This window comes from Plutella xylostella, chromosome 4 (assembly GCF_932276165.1).
Source record: "Plutella xylostella chromosome 4, ilPluXylo3.1, whole genome shotgun sequence".
Classification (NCBI taxonomy): Eukaryota; Metazoa; Arthropoda; class Insecta; order Lepidoptera; family Plutellidae; genus Plutella; species Plutella xylostella.
The window spans coordinates 9,746,242-9,768,144 of NC_063984.1; the positions used below are offsets into that span (position 1 = coordinate 9,746,242).

At 35.8% G+C, this 21,903-nt stretch overlaps 1 protein-coding gene across 1 annotated transcript; it reads left to right on the forward strand.

The window, feature by feature from the left end:
• The first annotated feature begins 2,806 nt into the window (after window positions 1-2,806).
• On the forward strand, window positions 2,807-17,308 carry LOC105397943 (homeobox protein aristaless). Its single transcript, XM_048631882.1, has 5 exons — window positions 2,807-3,047; window positions 13,092-13,312; window positions 13,846-13,891; window positions 16,158-16,351; window positions 16,611-17,308. Exons 2-5 carry the CDS (start codon window positions 13,110-13,112, stop codon window positions 16,936-16,938), a joined length of 771 nt encoding a protein of 256 aa, XP_048487839.1. The 5' UTR covers window positions 2,807-3,047; window positions 13,092-13,109; the 3' UTR covers window positions 16,939-17,308.
• Window positions 17,309-21,903: the final 4,595 nt, after the last annotated feature.

Genomic DNA, 21,903 nt, shown 5'->3' on the forward strand with positions numbered 1-21,903 from the left:
GTCCATTCATTCTAAATTATTGAATGCAGCTTTGTCTACGCTTTAGAATTGGTCTCCAAGAAACCCAAGATTGATAGATTTATTGACCGCAAACGGAAGTTATTAGTCGCCCATCCAACACTCACGCGGACAACACCGAAAGACGATCCTAATGATTGAAGGGACCGCACCACCACACAGCTATAACTCATCGTGATACCGAGCCCACACTCCATACTGTCATATTAAAAGTGTCCTCAGAACGGAAACCGACACATAATCAGATTTTTATTATGTTTTTTTTAATGTTCAATAGTTGTAATTGTTGGTGTTGCAAATGATAATTGCAAGCTGCGTGCCGCGAGCGGACATAAGTAATTTCTCTAACGTCGCTTCCGGTCAGAAATGCATTCGCTCCGAATATTAAATTTGAATAAAAATCATGAGCCCCTAACTGAATTTACACGATGGAGGGCACTAACGATAGTAAAATAACAATTACGGTGACAGAGATCGTATCTGCGTAATTTGGAGGTACGAGTCGCGCGGGGTAATCACCGGCAGTTTTATTGTGTTATTTACACAAATAAAAACGTTTATTTTTACATTTTCCCAAAATTAAATACGAGCCAATTTGTGTTTGAAGCGGGAGTTTCGTAGTTAGTGTAATTCGGGCGAACGATTTAGTCAAGTCGCGATACAAGGACAAAAAATTACCACAGCGGTTTGCTTTATTATTATTCATACGTTATTACTTGTGTAATTTTTGTAGCATTGTTGAGTGTAATTACTTGACGTGGGAGGAAATCCTAGTTGTTTTGTAATCGGATTTGAATGATGTCGCTTTTATATGAATTTGTTTATCTAAACTGGTTGAGTTTCGTTATGTGGACAATGCGGTTATTAGGGACTTGTTTTGAATAGACATCGACTACGACGTTTGATATCATGATCGGGGCTCCGTATTCATCGAACTATTTTTAATCTGCCTTTGTCAAATTTTATTTCCGCGCGGACGTCCCGGAGTTATGTGATAAGTATATTAATTACGTTTACCTATATAGTGTAATAGCCAGTACGCACACAATGATAGGCGGTGTTGCAAAAAGGATATAGGTACTAAGCCGGGACTTTATATCAAAAATTCATAGTTTTTCGTAATTTTTTTAACCTACTTAGCTAAGATAGAGCACGGTTTAACGTATTGTATGTGAAAAAGTATATTATAATAAAAACAAATACCTCAATCACTATATTATTTTAAAAGAACAGCAGCTGCAGAGTCAATTTTACATCAAAGTACGAAATTTTCTATAACCTAACGAGGAAAACCGTAATTAGCATGAGGAAGATAATAACCGACACGCAATGCCATCAAAGATCTCTATTACATATGGCAAATGTCATTTTAATCGCTTTTAATTCACATACAGTGGCAGGCAGGAAAAAAACACATTCCTACTAAGAACTTTGTCAATTAAAAACAATTTACCGACAAAGTAGCAATGTACGGAGGTATGGGAAGTACAGAAAATACACGTTTGATAGTTTCAGTTCATTAAGGCAGTTTAGAAAAATATGTTTATATTTATGTAGTACCTATGTATTTCTGATTTACTTTTGTTTACGATGTATGTGTACGTATTGTACGTATGCAAATATGTAGGCTTAACAATTTAATAACACTGTTAAGTGTTAAGTCACGATCATTCTTAGTACCTACTTAACTACATATTTGTAACGATGCTTTCTTCAGCGTAACATGTCAAACGGCGTAAATTTAAACAAGTGAAACGGAATAACAATGATCTGCCTATAAACAGAATATATTTTCAGGAAAGTAATAAATTCTAAGCAGGAGATTTTAATATGAAAGGATTTGCATAATGTTTTTTTTTACAATAAGTACTAAAGGTATATTTTAGTTTTTTTTCACTACCGCCACTCGTTGTACCTACGAAGTACTTATTACTTCTATGCTATTATCACACGTTTGACGTTTCTAGCGTAAAGTAAGGGTGGGTTGCACCATTTAACTTTAACTATTACAAACGTCAAATCCCTTGACGAGAGAGATCAATTTTCAAGAGATTTGACGTTTGTAATAGTTAAAGTTAAATGGTGCAACCCACACTAAGGGCCTGTTTCACAATGTCTGGTTAGTGACTACCCGTGGGATAAAATACATTCTGTCACTGTCAAAAAAATAATAACAGAGAGTGACAGCATGTCTTTTATCTGGCAGGTAGCCACTAACCAGACATTGTGAAACAGGGCCTAAGAATAATATAGTTAGTTAATTATTATAAGTAATAGCAACTTAATTATTTTATAGATATTTGATTACTATTTCACAACGAATCCTAGATATCAAACAGCTAAACTATCTGCACATAAAACGTGGAATAAAGTTGCAAAGTTATATTTGTTAGAAGTAAATAATCATGGAGAATATCCCATTAAAGTCTCCCATTTATAGTGAAAGCTTTATCTCTATCTAACAAATAACATTGATCAATAACTAAACATACTTCAAGTAATTACTCTCAAACCATACCTACATTGCAAATGTCTGTGTAATCTCTAGCAAGCTCAAATCACCCATTAAGTCGCAGCATACTTAATTACAAAGCTAGTGGGTCCAACTTAGGCTTTTGACACGACAGACAAACCATATATCGTGACTTCGGGCAGTAACGTCGGTTTGTTGATAAAGTCAATTAGTGGTATCGAAGTGGGGACCGGTATCAGACGCCGCGGCCCACCCTCGCACCGTCACCGACTGCTTGAGCTGCGATTGGTCCGGGCGTGCCGCAAGGGAGTGGCTTAGGCCCGCTCTTTTTGTTGAGTTTTTTCTGTGCTGTGCGTAGGCGACTGTGCCACCAGCCGGCTTATTCTCGTTCAGTCGATCGAAGGCGTCACTGTGTCATAGTTTATGACTTCGTTTTCTTGCTCTTAGAGTCACGGGATATTATGTAAATTCTTCCGCTCATTGAAGGAAATTTATACGTGTTTCGTGCTTGTTTAAGGACTTTGTTGTGAAGTTGGTTCATTTGGGTGTGACAACTGTAAGTACTTTTATTTTGTTATTTAAAACATATATATTTTTGCATCATCTTTTTTAACACAATTTATTTGTTGGTTATAGTTAAATAAACCAAATATATTGTGTATAACTTTCTGACCCTACAATTATTTATTGTTGAAAGTCTAGTTTTTGAAAGTGAGTGAGCATGAACATTATACACAAGAGTAGAACTTGAAACAGGTGACTTAATTTTTTAAGAAGTATGTAATATTATCATAATGTATTTGCTTATTTTTATAATGTATTTACATATAATTATCCCATATCTCAATGTACAAAAACTGACGCAACTGTACAAAATATTTCACATAAAAAAATATTAAATATTTAAATACCTCTCTTGTCTTTTACAGTAGTGTTTTTTCTTTTACATAAGTTTTTTTTTAAATCTACATCATCACCATTGTCATCTTTTGACATGAAATTTTGAATCTTTATTTTAATCAATTAATTAGAAGTAATTAATATTTAAATTAAATAATTAATTAATTTACTAAATCTGTATGACCTTTACAAAACAGAAAATCATCAGATAAATAACTATGATAAATTATAGATATTTAAGTCAGTGTCCCACCGACTTACTAATTACGTATTAAATTAATCTATTAAAATAATGACATTATTATGATGAGCTACAGAAAAAAAAACAAGTTAATAATTAATCAAAACCACCTTTACAACCTTATTTGACGGCTCAGCTCATTCTTTAAGAACCAAAAAACGTAATGGCTGATATTTTAAAGGCATTTGCATAATTAGGTGAATTTTATTGCTTTATTGAATTAGGGCCTATGTCAGGCTCAAAATTGAAAGCAGCAGGGGTCCATATGTTGTTAATTTTGTTTACGGCTTGTATTATAGTTTGATCTGAATGTTTTTACCATATCTCAACTCTATAAAAGATGTTAGAAACGATGTGGTCGGCAACAAAAGCCTCTTTATGTTGTTCATTGTGATTTTATTGTGCTTTTTGAGGGTATTCAAAGTCAAAACGGTCATTGAAATGGAGTTCATGATGGCTTTGAGTAGGTTTTAAATATTTAAATTGTAATACTTTTAGTTTTTACATTAGATTTTTATTTATTGATCTCATAAATGCTATTGAATTTATCTCCATAGGACATCATCTGTTGTGTTTATCAACTTACCTATAAACTAGTATAACTAGGTGTCGATCAATCTTTACCTACTCAGTTTTTGAATTCAATATCCGTAAAACAAGATTTTATTATAGGGCATACTATGTTGTATATTGTTTGAATTTAATAATTATCATCTTGCAGCTTCAAATCATGTTTTAAATTAAAATAAATACACGACGGTAAACTGACAAACGTCTCTTTGTAAGGCTTTTAAAGGATCCTTTCAAAATGAAGTATGATGCCGTGGTAGGTATAAGCCAGGGACAGGTTTTAAACTGGATGTTGTATATTTTGGTCCCAGCACGTGCCGCCCGTGGTCTCATATCAAGGGTTTAAATGTCCATTAGAGGCTCCAGTGACACTTACAAATTGACCCACCGTGATAACGGAGAAACAAAATATATCATTGTATTGATTGAATTCTACGAAAATTACCATCTCATCTAAATAAGTTTTACTTTGTTCATAATTGCGTTGTAATTTTGCTATTTACCTAAAGGTTCAGTTCAATAGTTTCAAATATTATTATTTTTCTTCTTGACATTTAAGAGGGATTCCGAGATTTGTTTCACATGATGAAGCTGCATGCTAGATTATATTATTAAATAAATTCTTTACGAGTTGGAGTGCTCATTACAAATAATTGCATGAGGCAAACACAAAGAAACAATTAAATTCTTGCTTCATAGAGATGCTATAGCACAATTTTTTCAACATTAATCATTATTGTCTCAACTCTCGCGCTAATTACTTATACTCGTTATAGAGAGAATCTACATGTATCTAATTATGTACTAACAAAAATTCCGTATCAAATAAATCGTAGCTACTACTATATTTAAAACTTGCTAGACTCAGCAAAGTGTATACTAAGTAGATATCAATTATTAATATCAAAATTAAAAATAGAAATAATATGCATTTCAATAACATCATTAAGTACTTTCTTTTGTGTAAGATTCAAAATTGTCTTCACTTTTTATGAGGCCTACATATAACCTGTGTCTGGTTATATCTTTATTACTCTTTGAATACGATCTCGTATCGTACAAAGTTGACTAAATTGAGTTCTCACATAACAATACCCAAGAAAATTTACTCGAGTTTTTACTAAAGGGTTGTCCGCATCTCTATTCGATTAATACACATCCAGCTAGAGTTGACCTCTGAGTTTCAAATGAAGGACTTGAGGAAGGGTTCGCTGCAGAGGCCCGGCGGGGCTGGTTGATTAGTGCCGCGATGACTTGCGGATGCCCCCGGAACGCAAGCACATTGTATTTGACTTAATTAGATCTTAATTAACATTCTGGTTTCTCATTACACGCTACTTCAGCTACCAGCCGCGTCGATTATAATAGGAAAGTAGATCCGCCGGCGCGGGCGACGCTATCTAGATGATTCTTTAATTGTCTACAGATATTAAATTTGATTGTCGATACGTGTTGTAGCTTGGCGATTGTTATTTAAATTCAGATTTTTGTTTTGTAGTTGCATTCAAGTTGATAGAAATCTGAAGTCGTAAATGATTCATTTGCATTTAAGATTGTAGTTGTTTTATTTAGTAATCTACGTTTATGATTACTAAGCTTCTTACTTTTTAAATACATCAACAAATACGTAACATTTCATTACATTTCTATGAAAGTCGATGATTGGAATTTCCATGTAGCCTACGTACCGATGTGTAGGAAACCACCATTAGTTTCGTTCCATCTAACATGTGATAAGCGACCGTAATTTCACCCAACATAATGCAATATTAGAATTATGCGCATCAGTGTTATAATATGGTAATTCAATCAGAGATGCCTATCTCCCAGAAGCCAGTAGAGCTTGAAATGGGTGAAAAAAAACTACGCCTTCAAAGTAATCAAGAAAACACTCACTACTTACGATTATCAAACAAAAGAATACGTAATTAGTCAAATCAACTCGATACCACAGAGTTCGGAGCAGGTAGACGTGAGGGGCCCATGAGTCAACGCTCAAAACTAATCTGAGAACAAAATTATTTGAGCACCACAGAATAGATACTTTGTATCTTATTGCTTGTGAAATAAAGGCGATGTGTAAATTTGTAGAGGGTATAAATAATCTGGTTTAAGTATATCTGGAAGAGTATAATCCTAAGGCGCCATTAACACTTAAGCCAAGGACTAATGGACAAAAACAGACGGCATAAGCTTAATCTCGGAATTCTTAGACTTGGCAGATGATAACATCCTGCGAAATAAAGAAACGTTTATGTGTAAGTAGTGATTGTGAGATTAAATGATAGTCGCTACGTCTTATGTAGGTATGATCCATAAAATTGAATTTTGTTTAAATAGCAAGGTGAAAGATGATGATATGATGGCCGCTTTTAATTATACCTTATTTACCTAATTAATTTAACTTACTACACTTTATCTAATTCATTAGTCGTACAATTTGACCTTTATTGTAATAGAAAGCGGGTAATTTAAACAAATTTTAGAAATGGAAAAAAAAAATAATTTTTTACTATATAATTTTTAAAATTATATAGTTCGTAAATTTCGTGTTTCATTCATCATTACTTTAGCTAATCCTAAATATTTTTTTAGCTTAATTTTATTAATTTAATCTTTTGCTTCGTTGCTACCAGGAACGTAGAAGTTTAATCCACTTTATCAGAATAGTCCGACCCACGTCCGGCGCCATTAGTATCTTGTGGACAAATCCTATTAAAATAAATAATTCCACCACCTCTTTAAACATAAAAACCAAATTTTCCTCGAAACATCTTTAGGCCTGCAACAATGCTAATTCCTGATAAAGAAGGACACAACGGACAGTTTTAAAAAAGGAATTACACAACTACATAATGGCTTTCAAAAAGTTGCGATTATGACGTCACCTGTTTTTTGAGCGTCATAATTCATTTCACAATTTGTAATAAAAGAAGCTTAATAACTTGTATGTAGCATACATAGATTAACATTAGCACAGCCGAGCAGTGCGTGGAGAGTTTTTGCACCTGTAACCGAACCGAGCCAAGCCCTGTCCTATTGAATTATTACTATCAACATGAATATTTATTAGTTCTGAATTAATTGAAACCTTCCATAGCGAGGCCGTTTCTCCACGTTACATCGATAATTGTGTAATTAAAGACGCGAATTTATCGACCGCTCTGTAATTTATTTTTGGCCATCCAATTTTAACATTACATGCCGTAATTGACTCGGCAGCCATTACTTTTACCATTAAAATTACATGGCTGGTGAAGCAAATTAGTTTAAAGGCAAATAGCAAGCTCTAGTTTGGAAGTGGTAAAATTTAAAAGTTCAACACTTCTATTATAAAAGATTCAAAGGCAAGTTTTGATTGTAATAATAACTAAATCCCTAGACTATGTAAAATAGGTACTACGAGTATATTTATTTTCATGATTTGTATTAAGAGAGTTTGTGTTTCTACTTCTCATTTACATGTAAATCATCTGTAATAGATTCATACAGTTGCCATTGGTTTAAGTATATAGACTTTCTTTGTTTAGTCCTTTCTATTCTTAAATGTGGCACTTACTGTCGCCATCGTCACCATTAGACTAGCATTGTCATCCTTCTTAGATTTTCATATTTTTATACGAAACTATTGATCTAACTTCTAAAGGCTCTATGGAAGGCTGCGCACGCGCTGGCAGCTGCGGCGCAGGTGCCGTCACGGCGGTGGTCAGCCGATGCCTCCATCATCCACCGTGGCTGTGGTACTTGTGGTCGCGAGGATTGTTCGGAATCAATGAGCTGATCAAATTTTAATGCAGTTTTTAGATTTTGTTATTTTGTGATTAGTCACGGATGGGTTGGTAATTTCTCTGCACTAGGGGTTGAAATAGTTTATTTCGGACTCGGCACTTACTAAGTATCCAGAAGCAAGTTCCTTTGATATGTTTTCATACGCCTAGTTGGTATTTTAATTATATTATGTATATAGGTACATGTTGACGTTATTTATTCTTCAGTACACAGAAACAACTAAGGTAACGGGTCCATATATCGCGGTATTCAAAATGGCGTCCTTATTTCGAGTTATATTTATTTTCATGATTATTACTCATTTTAATAGGTTTGGATACTCTAAAATTACATTTAATCGTTCATTATCTTTAACTGAAACTACTTGATGTAGTAAATATGTTTAAAATTGCCTAAAATTACTAAAAACTCATGTAATGTGCCGTGAGGGCGACGCCGCCATGTTTTTCATACAAACGCGACCCGGCTTACGTAAGGCCAGCCATATTTAATAATTGTGTTTTTTAATATTTATACGACGTTCAACTTTGTAAATAGTTTATATTTAGTTTATTATATTCTTATACTTACATTAAATTTAAATTTTAACTCTTTTTAAACTAATTTAACCCCTTTAAACTCAAAAACAAAATACCTCGGTATAAGGGCCTGATTTTTATACGTTGTTCCTAACTCCGAGTTACCCTCGGTATAAGGAAAAATACTATGTCATGATTTTTAGCTTATAACTTTACAAATAATAACATTTGAAGTATATGCTTGATTACATAATAATAATGATGAACGTGACAAGCTTATAACCTAATTCGGCGGTACAAAATATCCTCTAGGAATCTTAATATGACACGATAATATTGTTGACCCAAAAATCATGGTTACATAGAAAACCTTAACTTAGTATGTATATTTGAAATGATAAAAAACAGTGATATTTCATCGCTATTAACGAAAGTGATACATAATTTTACCAATATTTTATGTATGATTTGAGTAACAAATCTATGTTGTTTCTAAATCGATAATTTGATAACTCGGAATATGGATTATTAAAATACTTGCTGAACCCCTAATATGGAGTATGACATTTTACATAGGTAGGTACCTCGGAAATCGGAATATGACTACATCACACCTTCGCAGTGTCATCCGATGCCGTCATCAAACCATAAAATCAAGATGAATTAGCGACTTTCTTCCTAAATATAAAAGGGGTGTGGATAGATATGCCTGACTTTACGAAACTACTACTAGATACTACCTACTTATTACTCTTTATAAAAGAAGAAAGAAAGAAATTTGTAGACGTAAAATTTTATTTGGGTGAATAAAATAACACACACGACCGTGGAGTTTTTATAACACTTATATATATACACAATTGCCTAATTTCATTTCTGTATTTTATTTCCATTATCCTTCTACTTCGAGGTCTGATGGCCGTTGTAATATTGTTATCCCAGAATTCCCAGATAAATGAATGTCCTGTATACTGCATTTCATGTTTGGTTTAGGGGTCTGGTTGATTTTTTCATTTTCTTGTTGTTGTCACTGAAAAATAAAGTAAGTAGGTAAATTGTATGGATAGTTGACAGAATTAAGCTTATCCTTATAAGTTGGTACCCATTTTCACAAAACTTAGTGAGTTTAGAAACGAAAACGCTAGAACAAAAACCTAGGTTAGTAACTAAACTGATGCCAAATTACTGATAAAAACATAAAAATATTTCCATTTTACGTAATTTCCTAAAATAATTCGCACACAAGCTTACCTTATCGATTTTCCAATTGCATATTGCAAATACAAACATAATAATTTAATAAAAGATGTTTGTTTTCTAATGTAAAGACTTAACAAAAATACTTTCAAAGAATAGCGGCAAACTTTTCGGCGGAAAATTGAACATGGCGCCGGCGCGCCTCCAGTCCAGCGCGCATGCGCCATAGAGATGTACCTAGTGCAATGTTCCTTGCTTCCGACCTATGCTTGAATGAAAAAATAATCGATGCTGGATCGATTCCTGGGTAGATACTTTTATTATAATCATATTCGTTTATGGTAAATACATTAGGTACTCATCGGAAATTAGTACTGATAAGGTATTTGGCTTTTGTAAGTATTCGATACTTTTCCTCATCCCTTACACATCTACTTTTATTACGTATCATCAACTTTTAAACATTTAAGTAAGAACATAAAATATCGTGGAAAAATTTTAGACCTTACTTAGATAAAAACTATAGTAAAAAATGTTTAAATCATTCGAGTTCAATAATCGATTATATTCGATTACTGTCACTATTTCATCAATTTACCCCATCTCTACTCTATTTTTTTTTAATCGCTTTGAAAAGTCCATAGAACATCATAGAAGCATTATGAATATTTTTTCTAGCCAATGTTACCAGTTGCAATAATGAATTATGAAAATGTTACATAAATAATAGAAATTATCACGAAAACCAATATAAATGGAGAGTATTTAATTCTTTTCATTATTTTCAACTACTTTTTAGAATAATTAAATTTATTTGGAGTATTTTAGGGTTAAAAAAGTATATCGATATTTTAGATTGTAATTTCCTTATGTTCATGGCCACACTCATGGAGCCACTGACAGGACTAACTCGGAATATGGAACAGGCTACCTCGGTATATGGAAGAAACCATAATCCTACCTCGGTATAAGGGCAAATCGACATGTGTAATAAATTATATTTTTTTAAGTATAATTAATGTGTTATCAATGAATCTGTGTTAAGAAATATAAAATTTAACGTATATTCTTACAGAAGACAATATTTCACATCAATATTGATGGTTACAAATGCTTATTTTTCTTACTTACTTTCAAATGTTGTTATTTACCTCGGAATATGGACCCGTTACCTTATATTTTTTTAGCAGTTCGATGTACTTAATAGAAAAAGATGCATAACAAAACACAGGCAAAGACATTAGCAGGTTCTTAACAAAGGGGTTGCAAGTGTTAAAAAAGCACCTTCTTGCAAACATTTGTTTTATTTTTTGTGGTCTCCGCAAAAACTAACATTAACATGCAAATACAATGAAACCGTCTGGGTTTGCAAATTAAGTTTAAGAAACCCACATTATTGAATTGCGTCTTATGGCAATACAAATACGGTTTAAAATCGACGGATTAGTTCGTTAACTTCATTGCTGACGGTACTGTGGAACAGATAGCAATAAATTTAGCGTTTAATTGCTACTAAAATGTAATTAAACACTTGTTTAAACAGACTCGGTCTTTTGCTAATTAACTGTGCAAATTTGTAGGCACGGAAACCAATTCTGGTAATTTGATAGAAACATTAGGAAGTTCCGTATTACAATTAATAAACCAACATAATATTATATGTAGCTTGTACATATTTCTAATCAATAGTTGGATGCACTAAAATTGTAGTCTAGGGCCAATAAACGACCTCTCTCAGAGTGACAATGCGACATGTGAGGAGTCAGGTATATCTTTGCCACGGTCTGTAGGTGTATCTTTTTATTGAATCATTTTAATGATTATGAATAACATTATTTATGGGAATATTAAATTTGTAGTTTAGATTATCTATTCTTCAATAATCCTAAAAATATGTTTTCTGGACATATCACTTATTGAGAACGCAATAACTATTAGATTTCTAATTTTATAGTTTATCTTTACATGTGTACAGGTAAGTATGGAATCCATTCGTTACACCTTAGTCATTGTTTCGCCATGTGTATCGAACACTCATAGTAGAATACGGTTTTTTAGCATCAAGCAATGTGAGTTATAGCAAAAAAGCATACTATAAAGAGATTATACCATTTAATTTTATAACGCTGTTATAGATAAGCACGTTAGTATTAACGGGGATAATGTCTAATGCAATTTCTTTATTGTTATTTATTCTGATATACATTATCATTACTACACTCACGGGCAATGAAAAGGTTCCACTCACAAAATGCCGACACCAAACAACCCAAACTGTTTAGGAGTAATTTGGTAATTTTCTTAACGGAACCTTTTTTATTGCCCGTGAGTGTAACTCAATGTGAGCTAGGGTTTAAACTTCGGTGCGTTTGGTTTGGATACGAGGTCTATTTTATGAATCATAGCGAGGGATTTAGTGTGCATCATAAACTATCATAAGTTTGTAAACTACCTGTCTCACAACGAAAAATAACACGAGCAGAACTAAATAATGAGATGTGACAATATTTATACATTTATGCTTGCTCTTAAAAAGCTTTACATTTGTTGCAGACCTTTAATTTAAATTGAGTTCTATCGATTTTCTTTTTTATGTAAAAAGAAAACGAGCTCGATTAAATTATTAAAATACAAAGTAAACTCACAATCATCCTAGTTTTACATACCTCAATCGCGCCTCAACTCTGACCGTTAGCAAAAAAAAAGCACATTTTATAAGCGCAAAAGAGCTTTTAGCATAGAATGCACTTTAGCATAGCAGTTTATAATTGAAGAAAGCGGATGTTTGCATATTACATTTAGATGGGAAATGTGATAAGAAACTTAATTGTGCGAGAAGTCATGCGTTCCCTGAGGGTTACTCTATATTGACGAAAAACGAACGAACAATAGCTGTCGTGCAATCGGCACGTTTAATACCACGAGATAGAGTCATAGCTCGCGCAGCAGCGCTCCGAAAACTCCATTTTTGTGATGTAGAGTGACCCCCCGTCCCGTCCGTTATTGTTACGCAGTTATTAACCATTAATGGCCATATTTGATAGGGAATTGCTAACGCATTGTTCGTTGCTGGGAAGGTATTACGGCTGATATAAGCATAAGTGGTGGCTGTTAGACCCAGTTTCTCACTCAAGTTAATCTGCGTACATGTATATTATATAGTCCACATACAGAGTGTTAAAAAGGTTATAGTATTTGTAGAAGTACTCATTAGGTACGGTCAGGTGCAGAGAAACCTGACCCCCCTCTCATAGTAACAATGCTTCTGAGAGTGGTCAGGTTTTTCTGCCCCTTACTGTACCAACCACAATACCCGTATGTAGAGAATGTTTTTAAAAATTACGACATAGCTTACCAAACCCACTAACACTGTCACCCTCCACAGATCACCAACCAATCAGCGATGGGCATCTCGGAGCTGTCATCTACCTCCCCCTCCCCCGCGCCGCACCCCCTCCCGCGCCCGGAGTCCCACGGCTCGGGGCTCGATGAGGAGGACACTCCTCGGAGGAAGCAGCGCCGGTATAGGACCACCTTCACCAGCTATCAGCTTGATGAACTGGAGAAGGCGTTTGGCAGGACGCATTATCCTGACGTGTTTACTAGGTGAGTTGTTAGAAGATAATGGTGTGTTTTTAAAGATCCTACTATTTGTGTGTTTTGGTATGTCGTGTTACTTATAATCAATATACAGGGTGGGATTTTATAAGGAGGCTGTCAGTGGCCAGACATACCGAGTTCCTTTCATAAAAATTAAGGAGCTGCTTCGTTTTCTGGTCTCATATTTAAAGTTACTCTACATTGGTCTCTATTTGGGACTTCAGATAATTATAAGATTTCACCCTGTGTAATTAAATCGGAATCTATTAGGTATTATGATTAGGTATATATACAGTTTTATGCCATTATCTCAGTGTAACTAAGTTATAATATAGTAAACTAACGTGATTTTCCGAATATTTTCTGATCTTTTTGTAATTCTACAAATATTTTACTTCAACAGAACTAACTAGCTAACACCTAAATCGTCGCTAGAAAAAACATGGAAAGAGCAGTTGTAGAAATTCCCCACACTTAAACTGTCCAACAATGGTTGATAAACGACGACTTTGATTAAACGTCGCCATTTTTTGTTGCAGAGAAGAGCTGGCTTTGAAAATTGGACTAACTGAAGCGAGAATCCAGGTGAGCTATCCGTGCTATCTACGAACATGCATCTGATAAGATTAATGGCCATTGATTATTGCGTTTCCTACACCAACTATGCGGAATTAGTGTTTCGTTTGATATGCGATAGGATTTTTTGTTGTTTAGTTATTGCTATTTTATTTGCAGAGTGAAAAACTGATGTAAAATAACTCAAACCAACTAATTAGAACATTCATTTTACTAAAGAAATCAATGTCTTATTACCTCTGAATAAACATAAGCATTCGACTCCAATCAGTAGGGTGTCACACCAAAAAACTTATTTAGGGTCTCCCGCAGACTTGCGACCTCCTGCGACAGACGGCGACGCGGCTGGACGCCTCGCTCTAAAAAGTTTACTGACGGACTAAGGACAATGCGCAATCAGTTTTTATTTTATGCTTAAACGGAAGCTATTATGTGCATAATTTGCAACAATGTTCCTAATGTAATCAATTCCCGTGAGAAAAACTAATTTCTATAGAAAAAATACTTTCTTGGCTTTATACTACACATAAGAATATCACGTTACTTAGGTAATATAAAATCATAGTAAGTAATATCTCTTATCTCCACCCAAAACACACATGTACATTTATTTGAATCCGCCTATACATACATAAGAATAATAATGTCTAAAACAAATACTTAATTAAGTATGTTTTCTAAACGTTTACTTACGACATTAAAATTAAGTCCAAAGGTTGAAAACGTGTATAAACTGTATGAGTTATTAAAAGGTTTGAACTATGGCGACTATGAGAGTAGTAAATTATGTTAGTTTTCCCACGTGTGAACGGCACCGGTTTCTGGGATGCACTTACTGCCGCAGATTCAATAGAATATTTTTTTATTAAGTCTTGTCTTTGTATTCACAAAAATAAACATAGGTAATTTTTCAACTTTAAAATCATTCATATTACCGTTAAAATTTAAATTACATCATAGCACACATACATACGCGATCCCTTGCACATCAACCAATACGTTATAGTCACTTCATTCCCACAAAGTAAAATAACTTATCAAGCCAAGAGCCGCTAATTCGAACCGCAAAGCTACGCAGATCTATAATCATATCGATCAGGATTCCATTGGAGTCGTGACTTATTTCTCTCCAATTACTTTGGTATGGTCACCCTAAAAACATAAGTCAAGATTCCTTATTAGTCGGTGCCAGCGGTTGGCGACTGCGGGCGAATGCCATCTCGTATTGGTTTAACAGCACTTAATGATCGCTCAATCTGCACTGTTTTATTGATCATTCAATATCGTACAGTGGAATTCACCCACTCACTTAGTTAAAACTCAACAAAGAAAAGTTAGAATTTGCCTCTTAGAAAACACGATTTACTTTTAATAATTTAACCAAAATCTAAATCAGACCGCTTAGCTTATCCTCTACTGTCATGTTTATTGGAGTCTCAGATATACGAATTTACTTATAGGATGAATTTATTTTTGCGATTAAAAGTTATTTCTGTACACCTATTTACATACAAGCTCAATCTACATGGCTAGGTGTGTAATGTGTGTACAACTGTAGAGTAATAATGTATTGGTATTTCGTGTTGGTTTTCACGCAGCTCACTGCCCACAAGCATTGGTCTGTGGCATAACTCACATAGCTAGGTACTAAGTTGCAAAACGTTTTCGTAAATATTAATTGAATGCAACGTGAGGCTGTAATATATCAACGTCGGAGCATTCCATCATTTTATTTATTTATTTTTTACCGGCCACCGCTTATACAGTGTTAATTACCTGTGTTGCCCTTTTTCGGTCTAAATTACGTATATTTTCTTAATAGAAAATGCAGTTTTTATTCAATTACGCTTTACGGTCGTAAGGCGAGTTTCTAATCGCTTATAATTAGTGGCAAGCGATTACTTTGAGCGGACATTTTTGCGTTTAGGAATTCATCCTGTCTGACCTTTTTTGGTGTGAAATATTGTTAATTTTGATACATCAGAACACTGCGAGAACGCACCTGCTTAATTTTCATTTTAATCTTGCCGTTTAATTATTATCAATGTCTTGCCAGTTATATTCACCAGATGTTTCTGTTTTCATCTTGTTAAGTTATGAACTAACGCCTACGCACAATACGACAACTTAATTATTGTTTATCGCACTCTCTATACTGCATGCATACTCAAAACAACTTATCAACAACTACTTTCGTTATAGGTACTACCCATACTATGACCGATTCCACCAGTTCCTTTCGACGTCCAACGCTGACCTTAACCCTTATTCGCAGGTGTGGTTCCAGAACCGGCGCGCGAAGTGGCGCAAGCAGGAGAAGGTGGGCCCACAGTCCCACCCCTACAGCGGGTACATGGGGGGGCCCACCCCGCTGCCCAGCTCGGCCGCCATCAGCGCCCCGCACCCCTTCACACAACTCGGCTTCGGACTGAGAAAGTCCTTCGATGCCAACGCTCTAGCATCTTTTCGGTAAGCGAAAAATTTAGCAGAATCCAAACCACCCAAATTAAAATGACAATGCAATAATTGGCAAACACATATTATTGTGTAAACTACGTATTTTAATTAGTATTTGTAGACACGTAATTAATTTCGCCATTTACTAATTAAGCACAACTGTTTTAAATTACAATGTCAACATTGAAATTTTGTCTCACATAAATTGTAGAGCAGTTACGAAACCACGCAGGAAAATGTGTTCCATTTTCTTATTGAATTTTCTTTCCAGGTACGCGACCTCGCCTCTCCTGGGAGCCCAGTACCTGCCATCCTTATCACGAGCTCCCTTCCTAGGGGCGCCTTTATACGCTACATCACCAGCTCACTTCCACTCGTTGTTCGCGAGCATGGCGCCGCTGGCTGAAGTCCCCCGGCGCTCGCCCGAGGCCCGCTCCCCGGCGCCGTCGCTCTCCCCCCCCATCTCCCCCGGCTGCGAGTCCCTCCCCCCCGCGGCAGACGACGCGAGGAACAGCAGCATCGTGGCGCTGCGGCTGGCGGCGCGCGAGCACGAGCTGCGCATGGAGCTGCTGCGGCAAAGAGCCGACCTCATGTGCTGAAGAGTTAAAGCTAGTGTACTTGAAGGGTTAACCTCATGTGCTGAACATACCTAGTGCACTTGAAGGGTTAACGGGGAATGATTAGAGGGTTATTCTTAGCTGACCATTGCTAGTGCAGTTGAAGGGTTAAAACACGGGAACGATTTAGACGTTATGCGAATGCGTATGTGAATATAGTTTTATGTGAATAGGTTAAGCTATTTAAATTGTTGAGTTTTGTAAATAAAAGTAGCTGTAGTTATCGAGTAGGGTTACACGTTTTTGTAACAGTATTAAACCGTACCTTTGTAAGTTCTAACTAGAAATTATAATCCGTCCATTTGTAACTATTAAAAACGAATAAAGGAAATTATATTTTTATTATACTGTACACGGCGTAATCATTTCCTTTTGCATCATGCTTCCTTTATTTCTGCGAATGTGGATAAGAATCATAGTCATATTGTCGCATAGGCGGCGGAGCTGGGTTAATCATCGGGTAATGACATACAATCATCACCAATTTGGAATTAGTCACCGGACCAAGGCCGGGACGGGATATGGCTGTCGCAGCCGGATCGTATAACCCGCCGTATTACATGACGGCTAGCCGCATTACAAGACAGGGCCGCTTTGTAATGCGGCGGATCAACGTTTAGCCGTATTGAATACGGCTGCATGAAAATGCGCCGGATTGTATTCGACATCATACGTCATTCAATACGGCTAGCCGTTATGTAATACGGCAAGGGATTAGCCGCCGCTTTGAAAGATTTTAGTTTTGATTTTTAACACTAGTGGCGCTGCTTGACATAACAACAATAATGGCGTTGGATACAGATATTTGATGATGATTAAAACGAAGAAATCGTGTTAAATATGCTAGTAAACAGTACTTCAGGAACAATTTTCACATGAAATTAAATAATTTCTATTCCGATCAATGCGGTGCAGTGAAAAACGTACAAAAGTTATAACGCACATCAATCAGCTAAAGTGACCATGGATTCTGCTGGTCGGCGGATTTCAAGATAATACTACTGGGTCAAAAAATATAAATGTGGCCGGCAAAGGTTATTTGATCTTGAAGAGACTGCGACGAGGCAAACGTAGTGTGGGACGCCCTCAGGCTAGATGGGGTGACGACTTGCGAAAGGTAAAGGTGGCTGGTTATGATTGGATGTGGAAAGCTGTAGATCGCATCCAGTGGCGTGCTTTAGGAGAGGCCTACGTCCAGAAGTGATGTTGATGATGAAGAATAATAATTCCGAAGATCCCACAATCCGTAATGTCATGCTTAGTATGGACATGTTTACCCTACAATTCAGTAGTAGTACGATGCGGCTAAACGTGAGCCGCCGTATTACAAAGCGGCCCTGTGTTGTAATGTGGCCAGCCGTAATGTAATACGGCGGGTTATACGATCCGGCTGCGACATGGCTACGTGAGACAATTATCTGCCGCAGTCTGTGAGTACGACCGCGACCAAACTCCTTATTCACGAACTGTCGACAACGAGGTTCACGTAGATTTCAAAGCGTAATCATTAAATAAATACACAGATTGACAAACTTTTAGAGATACAAAATATTTACAAGAAGTGCGTACGTACCTAATGCGTATATCAGAAAAAATACTGACCAAATAATTTACAATTTCTTTAGAACGATATATCCCACTTTTCACTATCATATTTATTGTTGAGATTTTTTTTTGATTAGGTACATTAAATGGTTGTTGATTTAATGTTGTTATTGATTAACAAGATATTATATTATATCTATCAGTAGTGAGTAAGTACCTACCTATCAGAGAAGCGACGTGAATCAGGGAGGCTAATCTTCGGTGAACTAAGACCTCTATGAGTTTGTGGTTACGTCAGCTTCGTAATCTTCTAGGCCTAGGACGAGTACTATCTAGACTTAGGCTCTCAAGGTGCCTCATTAGAATATTAAATTTGACCATGCCACTTAGGTATGTAGTCAACATAAACTGTAGGCAATAAAGTTTCTAGTTAGAAAGATGCAGGTTACATATTATTAATCAATCTACTATACTTGGTGCCATCACCAGTAACTATCAACATCTGTGTTATTACCCGTAAATATTTGTATAAACCAAAAACATATAGATATAGACATCCAAGACCAAAAATAGCGATGGCTAGGCCACACACTGTGAAGACCTGATAACCGTATCCCAAAAGTGCCCCAAGAATGGAAACCCCAGGGTGGTTCAAGGCGACCCGGTCGACCAGCTCATACCTGGAAGCGGTCCATTGTCAGCGAGAGAAAGGGAAGTCGTGGCCAAAGGTAAACTTGCTTCACTTGGCCACTGACGGAGAAGAATGGAAGCGTCAGGTGTCAGCCCCAGACTCCTCGGAAGAGTAGCGGCATTCAAGATGAAGCAGAATATTTGTACTCGTAAGTTTAAAATTCACTATGATAACTTATAATTAATTCATAGAACGTTATTCACATGTACTAATATGTATATGAATATACTGCATTGCTAAAACATTTTACAGAATTTATGTAATGTTAGCACAGAAGCAATTGAAGTCCTCAGTAAAAAAGGTTGGTAAACATTAAAATCTATCAATGTCTTATTCAGGTTCTTATTGGTAGGGATCCATTATTACTGACATGTAATATTTATAACCAATCTTTCCCAAACAAATTAAATTTCTATACAGGTTATTATTGCACACCACAGAGGAACATAAAAGCCGTTTGTTTCTTGCCCGCGCCCGCGCGATTGAAAGGACTTCGCTTTTGAAATTATATTTAATAAACATCAAATTTTTATTAGTATTTATTTGACAAACAATTATACGCCTCCTTTGTGATGGTAATAGCACTTATCATAATATTTTATGAGCGGCCGGTCGGCATGTAGAGATGTGCCGAATGCCGAACAGTCGATGCTTTTTGTACGTTACGGGGCTTTAAATGTTGAAAAATTCTTTTGGAGTCTGCCAGTTATGATTGCTGGTGGGTAGTTAAATATAACGGCCGGTTATCACATCATATTTAAGAGCTGAAAATTGGGGAGAGTGGTGGTACAAAAACGATTTATTTTAAAGAGTTAAGACACCTAAATGATTGCGTCAAAACACCTTAAGTTTCACCCGAGGAGCGATCGTATTTTGGCGAAGGGTCAGGTTGTATTTAAAGCCCTCGGAGAATTTAGAGCCTCGGTGTTAATGGAACCAATTTAATTTTAAGATCCTGAAATTGAACTTGTTATTGTTCCTTGCCCGAACTTCTTTTAGTTGAAAGTAATGATAGAGTTTAAAACAAATAGTTTTTTAGGTATTATAATCTAAGTATTAGCTATATACCTGATTACCTTCTACTGCATCTTAATCCGGAGCATTTACCAGTCTATGATTAAAACTGAAAACCAACACAAAGTGATTTCAAAAAATTGTAACATACGTTATTTGTTTCTATGTATTAAATGAATTGGACAGTGCGATACGTTTGTGAAATAAGTGTATCGATACAATCCATGCAAACACAACGGGGTCCCTCAGTGCCTTGCACACAAGACAAGCCTTTATGTATTGAACTTTATAGTTTATCGTAAATTAACCGAGAATAAAGACGTTTTAAGAATACCCTGCGATAGAAACATTTAAATTATCTTTTACTCCCTACACTCCATTGAAAAGGGATTGTGATCTCATTTGACAAAGTTTATAGACTGCAAGGATTTTAAAGTTATTTTATTTTAATAAAAGTTGTCAGTAATCTCATACTGGAATTACTTGTGTTGCCTGCTACAAAGTTTTAATGCTCATGTTTTGTAAAATTTATTGACAATTGGATAATATAATTTTATTAGATTTTTATTACATCCGACATTCGTATAAGTCCCAAAAAAATCAAATATCCAAAAATAAAACTTAGTTTTTTTCATATTGTACCTCCTACGTTTTGTACAATGTCCATTGGAATCCATAAAGCTAATAAATAATGCAAATTTTGTATCAGGATACACAACTGGGACGACTAAGTATATCTCTGCCACTGGACATAAAATATAATAAAAAACTGTTCCTTAACTTAACTTAATGCCTATTGTTTCATAGTTATGATTTGTCTATTGTGGACATACCTACCTATGGCCCTTTTTAGACTTAAAGCAAATATCTTACTGGCACTCGGTAGCGATACCGAATTGATGTCGCACTTTAAACTATTTTGGAGGCTCTTCAGGGTCGACTTAATATTTAGTAATTTAAACCCCTTTCGAATAATGTTTTTTCGGAACGCTGCTGCTGCGCTCATCAAGACTCTATATCGTTGCATTAATCGTACCGATTGCAGGAAAGCTCACGTCCTTAATTTTTTGACAAGGTAGAGTAGAGGTCTGACTAGACCTTTCGGTTTCACTATAGGTACCTGACGATACGGGTATACCATAGACTATAGAGTGGCAAGTGTACGGTCGGCGCGACGTGTGAGCGCGCGCGTGAAGGCGCGATGTCACACTGTGCGCGTGGGCCTCTCCGCGGGACGCGCGCGACACGACACACCACAGCCACACACAAAACGAACACGAGCGAACGACACGCCGCTAAATTACCATCGATGCGATTTGTGCAATTGTTGAGTCATATCAGCTGTTGTCTTGTGCGCTGCGCAAAGGTTCATTGTAAACTGAGTATGTTGGGTGAAAACGGAGGTTTTGTTGGTATAATTTTTTTTAAACTGATGTAGGTAGGGACTTAGTAAACTGCCTATATCACCATCAAATTCATCAGAGCAGGTAGGAGCGTAGAGTAGTTGTGCTGAAATTTATGTTATTTGGTTTAAAATTAAAACTTAGATTAAATGCGGGCTGGATTAATTCCGTTCAAATCCCACTCGTATTAATTAAAAAGTTTAGATCGTAACCATCAGGAAACGGGTAAACTCTAAACTTATGTTAATCAGTAAAATGGCGTGACAATCGGCCGACACATGCCCATCCGACGTT

Coding starts and splice junctions, on each gene's coding strand:
- LOC105397943 (XM_048631882.1), top strand. CDS start 13,110: ATGGGCATCTCGGAGCTGTCATCTACCTCCCCCTCCCCCGCGCCGCAC. Junction 13,313..13,845: donor TATCCTGACGTGTTTACTAG/GTGAGTTGTTAG, acceptor TTTTTGTTGCAG/AGAAGAGCTGGCTTTGAAAA. Junction 13,892..16,157: donor TAACTGAAGCGAGAATCCAG/GTGAGCTATCCG, acceptor CCTTATTCGCAG/GTGTGGTTCCAGAACCGGCG.